At 42.9% G+C, this 13,675-nt stretch overlaps 1 protein-coding gene across 1 annotated transcript in view; it reads left to right on the plus strand.

The window, feature by feature from the left end:
• Positions 1–13,675, plus strand: part of BLTP3A (bridge-like lipid transfer protein family member 3A) — an 82,572-nt gene that overhangs the window by 37,381 nt on the left and 31,516 nt on the right. Inside the window, exons 5-8 of the mRNA XM_007972852.3 lie at positions 1,815–2,004; positions 2,315–2,455; positions 2,888–3,058; positions 3,749–3,941. Coding sequence (XP_007971043.1) covers positions 1,815–2,004; positions 2,315–2,455; positions 2,888–3,058; positions 3,749–3,941 — 695 coding nt within the window. The remainder of the gene's footprint in view (positions 1–1,814; positions 2,005–2,314; positions 2,456–2,887; positions 3,059–3,748; positions 3,942–13,675) is intronic.

Here is a 13,675-nt window from a genome sequence, read left to right on the forward strand (position 1 = left end):
TCTTTTCTCCTTTTTCTTTTTTTTTTTGTTTTTTCTGAGACAGAGTCTCACTCTGTCACCCTGGTTGGAGTGCAGTGGCGCAATCTTGGCTCACTGCAGCCTCAGTCTCCCGGGCTCAAGCGATTCTCCTATCTCAGCCTCTCAAGTAGCTGGGACTACAGGCATGCACCACCACACCTGGCTAATTTTTAAATTTTTTTGTAGAGAGTTTTTGTAGAGAGGGCATCTTCCTTTGTTGCCCAGGCTGGTCGCAAACTCCTGTGCTCAAATGATCCTCCACCTTGGCCTCCTAAAGTGCTGGGATTACAGGTGTGAGTCACTGTGCACAGCCTCTTTATGTTTAATATCTATTTGCATTTATTTCTTCTGTGACCTGTCCATACTTGGTCCCACTTCTGTCAGGCTCTTGCTCTTTTTTCTCTCTGTTTTTTGAAGTTCTTTATACATTAGGGATACTAGTTCTTGATGACATCAATTCCAAATATATATATATTTTTTCAGTTTGAATTTTCAGACCTCCTTTTATCTCTTGTAATGAGCAATGATTTCACCTACATGTCAAGAATTGCTGTTTTCTTCACATCTAGAGGGACTTTATGTCCTTCATTCCTCTCCTTTTGCCATTTCTGTCCTCTCACTGTGGAAGTATAGCTATATTCTTTGGGAAGCACAATTGATCCTTGAATAGCACAAGTTTGAGCTGCATGGGCCCATGCATATGCAGATTTTTTCCAACCAAATGCAGATCAAAAATATTGCAGGGTGCCACCCACATGGATAGTCGACTTTTCATATATGCAGGTCCCTCAGGGTTGATTGTGGGATTTGAGCAGATTTTGGTATATGAGGTGGTATTGGGGGGTCCTGGAACCAGTACTTTCACATACCAAGGGATGACTGTGTTTGACAGGGTTAAGGTGGGACTGATTTTGAACCTCTTATTCACCTGGCTGTACTGCTTTTCTTTCCACTACCTTTGCAGAGTATGCTCCATCTTTGAAGATTTTTTTTTATTTTTTATTTTTTTTTGAGACCAGGTCTTGCTGTCGTGTCTTTGAAGATTTTGTAGAAACCCTGTGTCTCTTTTCTGTAGTTATACTTCCCCTCACAGACATTGTCTAAATATTAGATAGTTTGCAGTCTATAAAAAGATTTATCAATTTATTCTTTCTAACAGGAGGGAGATTGTTTCAAGGTCAACTCTTTCTCTTTTATTCCATTCTTTAAAAAAAATTTATCATTAAAGAAAGTACTGTCCGGGTATCACGCTTGTAATCTCAGCACTTTGGGAGGCCGAGGTGGGCAGATCACCAGGCCAAGAGATCGAGACTATCCTGGCCAACATGGTGAAACCCCGTCTCTACTAAAAATACAAAAATTAGCTGGGCATGGTGGCACGTGGCTCCCAGCTACTCGGGAGGCTGAGGCAGGAGAATACCATGAACCTGGGAGGCGAAGATTGCAGTGAGTCGAGATCACGCCACTGCACTCTAACCTGGCGACAGAGTGAGACTCCATCTCAAAAAAAAAAAAAAAAAAAAAGGTACTGCAGCCAAGCACAGTGGCTCATACCTGTGATCCCAGCTATTTCAGAGGCTGAGATAAGAGGATCACTTGAGGTCAGGAGGTCAAGGCTGCAGTGAACTGTGCTCATGCCACTGTTCTCCAGCTTGGGTAACAGAGCGAGACCTTGTCTCAGAAAAATAAAAAAAGACTACTGTATTATCATTATAAAATAATTTAAACATCCCGCATAAAGACTGTGCAGAAAGTCTCCCATGATTCTGATTGTTGGTCTGCCTCATTTGTTGTAGTGAATATGGCTTTGCCGAAAAGGTGGTGGAAGGGATGTTCATCATCGTCAATTCTATCACCATCAAGATTCACTCCAAGGCCTTCCATGCTTCTTTTGAATTGTGGCAGCTCCAGGGCTATAGTGTCAACCCCCACTGGCAGCAGAGTGACCTTCGCCTTACCCGCATCACTGACCCCCGCCGAGGAGAGGTGACAGCCCCGTCATTGTGAGGGGAGAGAATGGGGAGAGATTCAAAGTCGGACTAATTAAAGGATATTATTCCCACTTTGTGGATTTCCTCAAATGTTCCCCATTCCTGGGAGCCCAGAGGCCTTTCTGTCCAGTGTTACTGCTACATCCTTTCCTTAATTATGGATCCCCAATTCACTGCTTTTTCTTGGTGGGATTCCAACTGAGAGTGCTGGGAGTCTCTGCTTTGCCAGTTTTTTTTCCTTGGACTTCTTGCTTCTTGGTTAATTTCATTCACAGGATGAAGGATTTTACTTTCTCTCCTTCCAGGTTTTAACATTTAAGGAAATAACTTGGCAAACACTCCGAATTGAGGCAGATGCTACAGACAATGGTGATCAAGACCCAGTCACCACTCCATTGAGGCTTATTACAAACCAAGGCAGGATCCAAATAGCCCTCAAAAGAAGAGTAAGTGTGTTCTCTGGCCTCATGAAAACTTCCATCTCTTATACTATGAGACAGCCTGGATTTGGTATTCCCTTATTGTTTGGAATGTTACTGGCCCCTGGAATGGCAGTTGAAAGGGGAAGGCCTATAATTCAGTGTTGCCCAACATGCTCTAGTAATAGAATGTTTCTACCTTCCTGTTTTCTTAGTTTTGGAAACTGCAATTTTTACCCATATGTAGGGACACTGACATAGGCACCTGGCAGTTGACTATTGCTGCTTTTTTTTTAAATGAAGGAAACTTTAGTAGTTTTGTAAGAAATTCTCTCTCCAAAGTGCTTGATACTTTCACATATTGGAGACTGAAAAGCCGCTTCTGAAACTGATTGGGCAACACTTTGAAAGTTGGAATGAACAGGGTAATAAACCCCATGTTGTCTGTGGCTTCCTCAGACCAAAGATTGCAATGTGATATCCTCCAAGCTGATGTTCCTGTTGGATGACCTGCTCTGGGTGCTAACTGACTCACAGCTCAAGGCTATGATGAAGTATGCAGAGTCACTGAGTGAAGCCATGGAGAAGTCAGCCCAGCAAAGAAAGAGCCTGGCCCCTGAACCTGTACAGGTTAGAGATAAAACAGACACCCTTGGTGTGCTAGGGACTCAGTAGGCCAGACCTAACTCATACTAATGTAGGTGGAATCTAGACTTTATTTGGGAAATTTGTCGTTTACTTCTGGGTATTCATAGGCTTTGCCTGCACCTCTGATTTTTTATTTATTCTGTTCACTGGGTACCTCCAGTGTATTAAGTATACAGTGCTGGCCACTGGAGAAGAAAAATGGAATACACCTCTTGTTCCTGTCCTTGGGGGTCTCACTGTCTTGAAAGATGGACCATAAATGAGTTATTACAGTATGGTGTGATAAATGCTGTAATAGAATAAACAATATGCCATGAGAGCACAAAGAAGAGGCATCTCACTACACAGGCTGAAAGAGGGCATTTAGGGAAGACATCCTAGAGGAAATGTTTTAGCATCAGTCCACTAAGACCTGGTGGGCGAGAGCCGGGAGGGCAATTCAGAACTATGAACTGTATTCCAACAGTTATTAGACTAATTATAATTAGGCTTTGGGAGTTTGGGTGATATAATTGAAACAGACCTAAGTGAGCTACTAGGCCAACAGTTATGAGAGGGAAGGAACATCTTGCTAAACTGTGGTTTTCCTCAGGCTGGACCAAAGCTTAAAGAAAGCCTACAAAGGATCTTTTCAGGGTCTGGACTTCCTGTTTCTCTCTCTGTCACATGTAGATCACCCCACCAGCTCCCAGTGCCCAGCAGTCCTGGGCCCAGGCATTTGGTGGCAGCCAGGGCAACAGCAACAGCAGCAGCAGCCGCCTCAGCCAGTACTTTGAGAAATTTGATGTGAAAGAGTCCTCCTACCATCTGCTCATCTCCCGCCTGGACCTGCACATTTGTGATGATAGCCAGTCCCGAGAGCCAGGTACCCCATGAGGCCTGAGCCTGGGCTGGGTGGTCCACGTCACTGTCTAGTTCTGGGCAGAGCCTGGGGATGAAGGCTCTTTTCAAAAGACACTGTGGAGTACTTTGGTTGACTTCCCTTAATCACAGGCATTCCTTGGGCCTCAGCCTTCCTGTGGTAGCCCTGTTTGTTTGAGGGCTGTTCAGCCTTTAGGGTGCAGTAGAACCACATGTCATACTTAATAAAATACAGATGTTGGGCCTGTCCCCAAATACCTCTAAATTAGAGTCTTCCGTGGTAGAGTTCAAGCAGTGTAAACTTTTTTTCCCCCTCACCAAAGTTCCTTAGGCAATCCTAATGCTTATCAGAGGTTGAAAACGACTGGGGTGAGATTTTAGGTAAGTAAATTCAACTGTAGGAAACCTCAGAATTTTTAGATGTGGGATCAGTTTGTGTGTAAATGTTCTCTTCCCAAGCAAGGTTATGCTGTAATCTCGACATACTTAGAACAACTGGCATTATGTATGTGTTTACATTTATTCAGAATGAAAAAAACTAATTGACTCATTGCTTTCCTTTATGAGCCGTGGGGAAATCACTTAATCTTCTGCTTAACCTGTTTGAGTTTCCACATTCATGAAATTGAGTTAAATCATGTCTCACTCATTTACCTCAAAAGATGTTGTCAGCTGGGTGCGGTGGCTCAAGCCTGTAATCCCAGCACTTTGGGAGGCCGAGACGGGCGGATCACGAGGTCAGAAGATCAAGACCATCCTGGCTAACATGGTGAAACCCCGTCTCTACTAAAAAAATACAAAAAACTAGCCAGGCGTGGTGGCAGGCGCCTGTAGTCCCAGCTACTTGGGAGGCTGAGGCAGGAGAATGGCGTAAACCCGGGAGGCAGAGCTTGCAGTGAGCTGAGATCCGGCCACCGCACTCCAGCCTGGGCGACAGAGCAAGACTCTGTCTCAAAAAAAAAAAAAGTTGTTGTCAGGCTCAAATGAGCTAATATGCTGAATTTGGAGGACCTTGATTATAGGCTAATATTAAGTTTTATTACACTGCTGCTTGTTTCTTCAAAACTATCTCTGTGTTCCCTTTAAGCTCTCCTTTGCCATCAGCTCTTGGTTTTTGATGCTTACATATGGTATTAAATAGATTTTTCTCTTGCTGGCTTATCTTCTCTGAAGGCTTTGTTTACCTTATAATAAGATCTAGATTCACTGCCAGGCACAGTGGCTCATGCCTGTAATCCCAATACTTTGGGAGGCTGAGGTGAGAGGATTGCTTGAGTTTAGTAGTTTGAGACCAGCCTGGGCAACATGGCAAAACCTTTCTCTACAAAAAATTTAAAAATTAGCCATAGATCAGCTGCAGTGGCTCACACCTGTAGTCCTAACACTTTGGGAGGCTGAGGTGGGAGGATCGCTTAAGCCCAGGAGTTTGAGACCAGCCTGGGCAATATAGTGAGACTCCATCTTTTAAAAAAGTAATTAGCCAGGTATGGTGGTGTGTCCCTGTAGTTCTAGCTACTCAGGAGGCTAATGTGGGAGAATTGCTTGAGCCCAGGAGCTCGAGGTTGCAGTGAGGCATGATTTGTGCCACTACACTCCAGCCTGGGTGACACAGTGAAATCCTGGTTCAAAAAAAAATCTTGACTCAGTTTCCTTGGGTGACCTGCCTATTCATTTCTTCTGGGGCATCAAGCAGCACTGCCTCTCCTGCTTGACTATTCCTTGGTCTTGAAGTTATTTCAACCCTCCTCTACTCTTATTCTGAAAGGAAAGAAAGGAGCAATGACAGTGCAAAGATTGTTTTTGCCACCACAGAAAATAATTTGCCACTCACTCATTTTGGAAGTTTGTTACTAAAACAGGTATTATTTTGTTTAGTTTTTTCTTCCAAGTGTTACCTAAAGGCTTTGGGTATTTTTTGCTTTGTTTGTTTAGATTTTGTTTTTAATTGTTTCAGAAGTCCTAATTAAGAGTACACGATTGAGTTTCACCCTGTCACTTGATGAGGAATGTTTAGTACTGTTCTCTTCAAGTGCCAGAGTTCTGTAATCCATACAAAGATGTGAATGACTGTAGCTTTACCATCCATTTATTAAACTATATTGATCTTTTTGGTGGAATTTAAGGAAGTTTTAGATGAGACATTTTAAAATATGGGAATAATTCGCAGCCTGCCATGCCCAGGTGTGGTATAGGGGCAGAGGTCAGGGAGAGTTCTTGTAACTCTGTCTGGGATTTGGGGAGAGAGGGGAAGGGATAATTAGGTAATATAGAAAGGGCTTCAAGACTTTCTGGAGTTGTTCTGTCCAGTACAGTAGCCACTAACTGCATGTGACTACTGGGCACTTGAAATGTGGCTGATTCAAATTGAGATGTTCTGTAAAGGTAAAATAAACATTGGATTTCAAAGATATGTGTGAGGTCCATGACTATGCCAAATGTCATGCCCAGGGTTAGGTTCCAGCCCATGCTGAGGTTGAGGGGAGTGGGTGGATGGGCAGATAGCTGAAAGAACACTTGGTCGGGGGGGCAGTGCGGATCGGGGGGTAGGCAGGTGAAACGTACTTTTATTTAGCAGCTAGCTCTCTCATCAACAGCTCTCTCACACTGTCCCGGCTGCTTGTTCCGGGTGCTCCCATACATAGAGCTGCGTGGGTGGCTCTCCCTTGCCTTCAGGGTGAGCAGCTTAACTCTTTCCCTCTGGACACAACCCAGTTCCTGGCTCTCCCTTGCCTGTCTGCCAGACAGCCAGTCTCCCTTACAGGGGTCAGTAGCTTCACTCTCTCTGGGCGCCAGCGCCTGCACAAGAGCCGTGCCATGCTGTGCTCTGCCAAACTGAGCCCCAAGAGCTTAGCATCAGCAGGGCAGTTATGCCTTTTACAGACAATAGTGGTACAGGGCCAAGGGATGGCCTTCCTATGTTATGGCTACATGGCTGTGATAACAGGTGGAGTTATACGGTGCTCTAAACTTACTGAGTCATGCAGGCCTGGACATCTGCCTAGGCATATTCCTTGACCAAAGCACATCCATGTACTTTACAATATGGTACCAAAAAAAGAGTGTAAACCACCTCAATAATTATTTTCATGTTGATTCTATGTTGAAATAACATTTGGGTATATTGGTTTAAATACATATTTTTGGCCAGGCTTGGTGGCTCACACCTATAATCCCAGCACTTTGGGAGGCCAAGGGCGGTGGATCACCTGAGGTCAGGAGTTCGAGACCAGCCTGGCCAACATGGTGAAACCCCGTCTCCACTTAAAAAACAAACAAAAAAACAAAAATTAGCTGGGCTTGGTGGCAGGCACCTGTAATCCCACCTACACAGGAGGCTGAGGTAGGAGAATTGCTTGAACCCAAGAGGCGGAGGTTGCAGTGAGCCAAGATTGCACCATCGTGCTTCAGCCTGGGGGACAAGAGCGAGACTTCGTCTCCAAAAATAAATAAATATAAATAAATAAATAAATATTATTGCCATTAATTTCACTTTTTATTTTTATTTTTTGAGACAGAGTTTCGCTCTGTTGCTCAGGCCAGAGTGCGGTGGCGCAATCTCGGCTCACTGCAAGCTCTGCCTTCCAGGTTCACACCATTTTCCTGCCTCAGCCTCCCAAGTAACTGGGACTATAGGCGCCTGCCATCATGCCTGGCTAATTTTTTTGTATTTTTAGTAGAGGTGGAGTTTCACTATGTTGGCCAGGCTGATCTTGAACTCCTGACCTCAAGTGATCCGCCCACTTCAGTCTCCCAAAGTGTTGGGATTACAGGCATGAGCCAGTGCGCCCAGCCCCAGTCTATATTTCTATTAGATATCATTACTTTAGAATTATCTGTCCAATATGGTATTAAATTGCCAAATGCAGCTATTTACATTAAAATGAAAATTACAATTAAAAGTTCATTTTCATGTTAATTAAAATTAAAATTAGTTCTTTATTTGCTCTAGCCACATTTCAGTTGCTCAGTATAGTCTATAAGCCATAGAACACCTCCATCATCACAGAAAGTTCTTTGGACAGTGCTGCTCTAGAGACTACTTGAAGGCTACAGCTGCTGCTTTTTTAAAATTAAGGGGTGTGGTAGCCTGGATGTTGGAGCTGCTGACTAACATGCTCACCTATCCCTTGGTATTAGAGGTGAAATGATCGGAAACTGGATGGGTCATTGGGGTCAGCACTGTCTTGAGGTGGGACAGCACTGTCTTTTAAAATCAAACTGGATGGCAAAGATAGAAGTAAGGCTTCCCCCAGAAAATAAAAAAAAGAAAAAAATCAAACTGGAGCTCACATTTCAGGCTTCTGAGAGAAGATTGGTGGTTGATAGGGAAGAGAGTACCACCTGCTTTTTAACTGTTTTCTCTTAGGGTAAATCCTGTTAGCCAAAAACTTTCCTTATTTCTCTTTTTTAAGGGCAGGCTATCCTCTTCCCACTAGTTCACTAGAGAATTATAGTCATTTATATACACTATTTACCATTTATGTCTCATATATGATTATGTGTTTACAATTAGATATGTCGATAATTGTTAATTATATTTGATTCCAATTCTACACCATACTATAATATGCTCATTCCATGTAGTTTATTGTTCTTTTAGCTCTAAGCAACTCCAGCAGAGGAAGCATGGTTGTGGAACCTTCTTCCTCCAGTAGCCTAGGTTATGCATTTTCAGCTGAGATGATATCACCCCAAACAGGTGAAAATTGGCTCTTTTCTTTGAAGCTGTATTGAGATGCAGTCTCATACCATACCGTTCATCCATTTACAATATATAACTCAGTGTTTTTTGATATATTCATAGGGTTGTATAACCATCTCAATGATCTAATTTTAGAACATTTTGTTTCTCCTAAAAGAAACCCTGTATCCATTTGCTGTCACACCCCATTTCGAATTCCTAAGCAACCACTAATCTATTTTTGATATTTGCCTAGTCTAGAAATTAAAAATTGGTTTCAGGGGTGCGGTGGGGATCTTAGATAGAACAATCATCTGTGGCCCTCTAAAGCTTAACCCATCCAGGCATGGTGGCTCACACCTGTAATCCCAGCACTTTGGGAGGCTGAGATGGGAAGATTGCTTGAGCCCAGGTGTTCTATTTTTTAAAAAAATTAAAAAGTAAAAAATAAAGTTTAACCTGACTGACAAAATTTTATTCCTTAGTACTTAATTTATCTCACTGGGTTTTCTTGGGTATTACGTGAGCAGCATTGACAGTGAGTTCATGGAAGATACACAAAATGTGTGGAAGATCAGTGTTACAAACTATGACAAGCAGATGGCTGTGGTTAGAGGACTTTCTCTCAATCAGTTGCTCCATCTCAAAGTTTTATGGTGAGAGGTGGCCTGCAACTGCCTGTTGGCTGCCGTTGGCTGCTTTGCTAGTGTTACTTATGTTTGATCCTCAGTACTTTTGTGATTTGAACTTTGAGTATTACATGAAAATACTTTATTTAAAAATTTTATTTACTTATTTTTTTTGAAACAGAGTCTTGTTCTGTTGCCCAGTTTGGAGTGTCATGGCATGATCATAATTCACTGAAGCCTCAACTTCCCAGACTCAAACGATCTTCCCACCTCAGCCTCCCAAGTAGCTGGGACTACAGGCATGTGTCACCACACCTGGCTAATGTTTGTATTTTTTGTAGAGATGAGGTCTTGCTATGTTACCAGGGCTGGTCTTGAACTCCTAAGCTCAAGCTATCCTTTTGCCTCGGCCTCCCAAAATGTTGGGATTAAGGGTGTGAGCCACTGCACCTGGTCTATGTTATTTTTATTTTTGTTTTTTTTTTTGCCCGCATGTCTATATACAATTCAGAAAATAGTTTGTTTTATTATTTAATTCTGTAAAAGTTATTCAATTCATCGTTAAATTAATCAAGTGCTGAAAAAATGTTGACACTATCTGAATGAGTGATAGTTTAAAAGTTTTCTTTTTACTTTTTAATTTTTATGGATATAGGTTATATGTTTATGGGATACAGGAGATATTTTCTTTTTTTTTTTTTTTTTTTTGAGACGGAGTCTTGCTCTGTAGCCCGGGCTGGACTGCAGTGGCCGGATCTCAGCTCACTGCAAGCTCCGCCTCCCGGGTTTACGCCATTCTCCTGCCTCAGCCTCCGGAGTAGCTGGGACTACAGGCGCCCGCCACCTCGCCCGGCTAGTTTTTTGTATTTTTAGTAGAGACGGGGTTTCACCGTGTTAGCCAGGATGGTCTCGATCTCCTGACCTCGTGATCCGCCCGTCTCGGCCTCCCAAAGTGCTAGGAGATATTTTCATACAGGCATACAATACGTAATAATCACATCAAGGTTAATTGGTTATCTGTCACCTCAAGCATTTATTATTTATTTGTTACAAACATTCTAATTTTACTCTTTTAGTTATTTTTTTTTTGTTTTTTTTTTTTTATTTTTTGAGACGGAGTCTAACTTAGTCGCCCAGGCTGGAGTGCAGTGGTGTGGTCTTGGCTCACTGCAAGCTCCGCCTCCCGGGTTCACGCCATTCTCCTGCCTCAGCCTCCCAAGTAGCTGGGACCACAGGCGCCCGCCGCCACGCCCAGCTAATTTTCTGCATTTTTAGTAGAGACGGGGTTTTACCATGTTAGCCAGGATGGTCTCGATCTCCTGACCTTGTGATCCACCCGCCTCGGCCTCCCACAGCGCTGGGATTACAAGCGTGAGCCACCGCGCCCGGCCTCTTTTAGTTATTTTTAAATGTACAATAAATTATTGTTGACTTAGGTTGCTTCCAAATCTTGGCTATTATGAATAGTGCTGCAGTAAACATGAGAGTGCAAATATCTCTTGGGCATACTGATTTCATTTCCTTTGGAAAAATACCCAGTAGTAGGATTGCTGGATCATATGGTAGTTCTATCTTTAGTTTTTTGAGGAACCTTCATACTCTTCTCCATAGTAGTTATACTAATTTACATTCCCACCAACAGTGTCCAGGGGTTCCCTTTTCTTTACATCTTTGCCACCATTCGTTTTTGCCTATGTTTTGAATAAAAGCCATTTTTAGTGGGGTAGGATGACATCTCATTGTAGTTTTATTTTGTTTTTTTTGTTTTTTTTGTTTTGAGACAGAGTCTCACTCTGTTGCCCAGGCTGGAGTGCAGTGGAACGATCTCAGCTCACTGCAAGCTCCACCTCCCAGGTTCATGCCATTCTCCTGTCTCAGCCTCCTGAGTAGCTGGGACTACAGGCTTTCACCACCATGCCTGGCTAATTTTTTTGTATTTTTAGTAGAGACGGGGTTTCACCATGTAAGCCAGGATGGTCTCGATCTCCTGACCTCATGATGCACCCACTCCGGCCTTCCAAAGTGTTTGGGATTACAGGCGTGAGCCACCGCGCCAAGCCTGGTTTGTTTTTGAGACAGAGTCTTGCTGTGTTGCCCAGGCTGGGGTGCAGTGGCAAGATGTCAGCTTACTGCAACCTCTGACTCTGGGATTACAGGCACTCATGACCATGACAGGCTAATTTTTGTATTTTTAGTAGATAGGATTTCACTATGATGGCTGGGCTGGTTTTGAAATCCTGGTTTCAAGTGATCCACCTGCCTCAGCTTCCCAAAGTGCTAGAATTACAGGCATGAGCTGTTGTACGTAGCCTCATTGTGGTTTTGATGTTCATTTCTCTAGTGATCCATGATATTGAGCACTTTTTCATATGCCTATTTGCCATTTGTATGTCTTCTTTTGATAAATGTCTATTCAGGTCTTTTGCCCATTTTTAATTGGATTATTAGATTTTTTTTCCTGTTAAGTTCCGTATTTATTTTGGTTATTAATCCCTTGCCAGATGAATAGTTTGCAAATGTTTTCTCCCATTGTGTGGGTTGTCTCTTCACTTTGTTGACTGCTTCTTTTTCGGTGCAGAGGCTTTTTAACTTAATGTCATCCCATTTGTCCATTTTTGCGATGGTTGCTTGTACCTTGGGAGCATTACTTAAGAAATCTTTGTCCAGACCAATGTTGTGGAGAGTTTCCCCAGTGTTTTCTTGTAGTAGTTTCATAGTTTGAGGCCTTAGACTTAATATTTAATCCATTTTGATTTGATTTTCATGTATGGCAAGAGATAGGGGTCTAGCTTCATTCTTCTACATATGGATATCCAGTTTTCCTAGAACCAGTTATTGAAAAGACCATCCTTTCCCCAATGTATGTTCTTAATACCTTTGTCAGTAATGAGTTCACTGTAGATGTAGATGTATGGATTTGTTTCTGAGTTCTTTATTTTGTCCATTAGTCTGAATGTCTGTTTTTATGTCATGCTGTTTTGGTTATAGCACCATAGTATAATTTGAAGTCAGGTAACATGATTCTTCCAGTTTTGTTCTCTTTGCTCAGCTGGCTTTGGCTATTCTGTTTTCTTTCTCTTTTTTTGTGGTTCCACATACATTTTAGGATTATTTTTCCCATTTCTGCGAAGACTATCATTGGTATCTATTTTTGTTTTGAGAGAGGGTCTTGCTTTGTTGCCCAGGCTGGATTTCAGTGGTACAATCATGACTCACTGCAGCCTCAACCTCCTAGGCTTAAGTGGTCCTCCCACTTCAGCCTCCTGAATAGCTAGGACTACACTTGCACACCACCATGCCTGGCTAATTTTAAAATTTTTTATAGAAATGCGGTCTCCCTATGTCGCCCAGTCCGGAGTCATTGGTATTTTGATAGGGATTGCACTGAAGCTGTAGGTTGCTGGGGTGGTATAGACAATGTTGATTCTCTAATCCATGAACATGGAATATCTTTCCATTTTTTTGTGTCCAGTTTTTTTTCCTTTTCTTTTCTTTTTGCTTTTTTTTTTTTTGAGACGGAGTCTCGCTCTGTCACCCAGACTGGAGTGCAGTGGCCGGATCTCAGCTCACTGCAAGCTCCGCCTCCCGGGTTTACGCCATTCTCCTGCCTCAGCCTCCCGAGTAGCTGGGACTACAGGCGCCCACCACCTCACCCGGCTAGTTTTTTGTATTTTTTAGTAGAGACGGGGTTTCACCGTGTTAGCCAAGATGGTCTCGATCTCTTGACCTCATGATCCGCCCATCTCGGCCTCCCAAAGTGCTGGGATTACAGGGTTGAGCCACCGCGCCCGGCCTTTTTTTTCTTTTCTTCCTTCCTTCCCTCACTCCCCCTTCCCTCCCCTACCCTCCCCTTCCCTGCTTTCCTCGCTTCCACTTTTTTGAGACAGAGCCTTGCTCTGTCACCCAGGCTGGAGTGCAGTGGTGCAATCTCAGCTCACTACATCCTCCACTTCCCGGGTTCAAGCGATTCTCCTGCCTCAGCCTCTGGAGTAGCTGAGATTACAGGCACCTACCAACACGCCTGGCTAATTTTTGTAGTTTTAGTAGAGATGGGGTTTCACCATGTTGGCCAGGCTGGTCTCGGACTCCTGACCTCAAGTGATCCACCTGCCTTGGCCTCCCAAAGTGCTGGGATTACAGGCATGAGCCTAGCCCTCTTCAGTTTCTTGCATCAGTGTTTTAATAGTTTTGTTATAGAGATCTTTCACTTCTTTGGTTAAGTTTATTCCTATAAACTTAGGAATTATAAATGGGGTTACTCTCTTGATTTCTTTTTAAGATTGTTTGCTGTTGGCATATTGAAATGCTACTGATTTTTGTGTATTGATTTTATATTCTGCAACTTTACTGAATTTGTTTATTGGTTCTGATAGTTTTTTGGTGGAGTCTTTAGATTTTTTCAAATACAAGAGATCATATCATCTGCAA

This window comes from Chlorocebus sabaeus, chromosome 17 (assembly GCF_047675955.1).
Source record: "Chlorocebus sabaeus isolate Y175 chromosome 17, mChlSab1.0.hap1, whole genome shotgun sequence".
Taxonomy (NCBI): domain Eukaryota; kingdom Metazoa; phylum Chordata; class Mammalia; order Primates; family Cercopithecidae; genus Chlorocebus; species Chlorocebus sabaeus.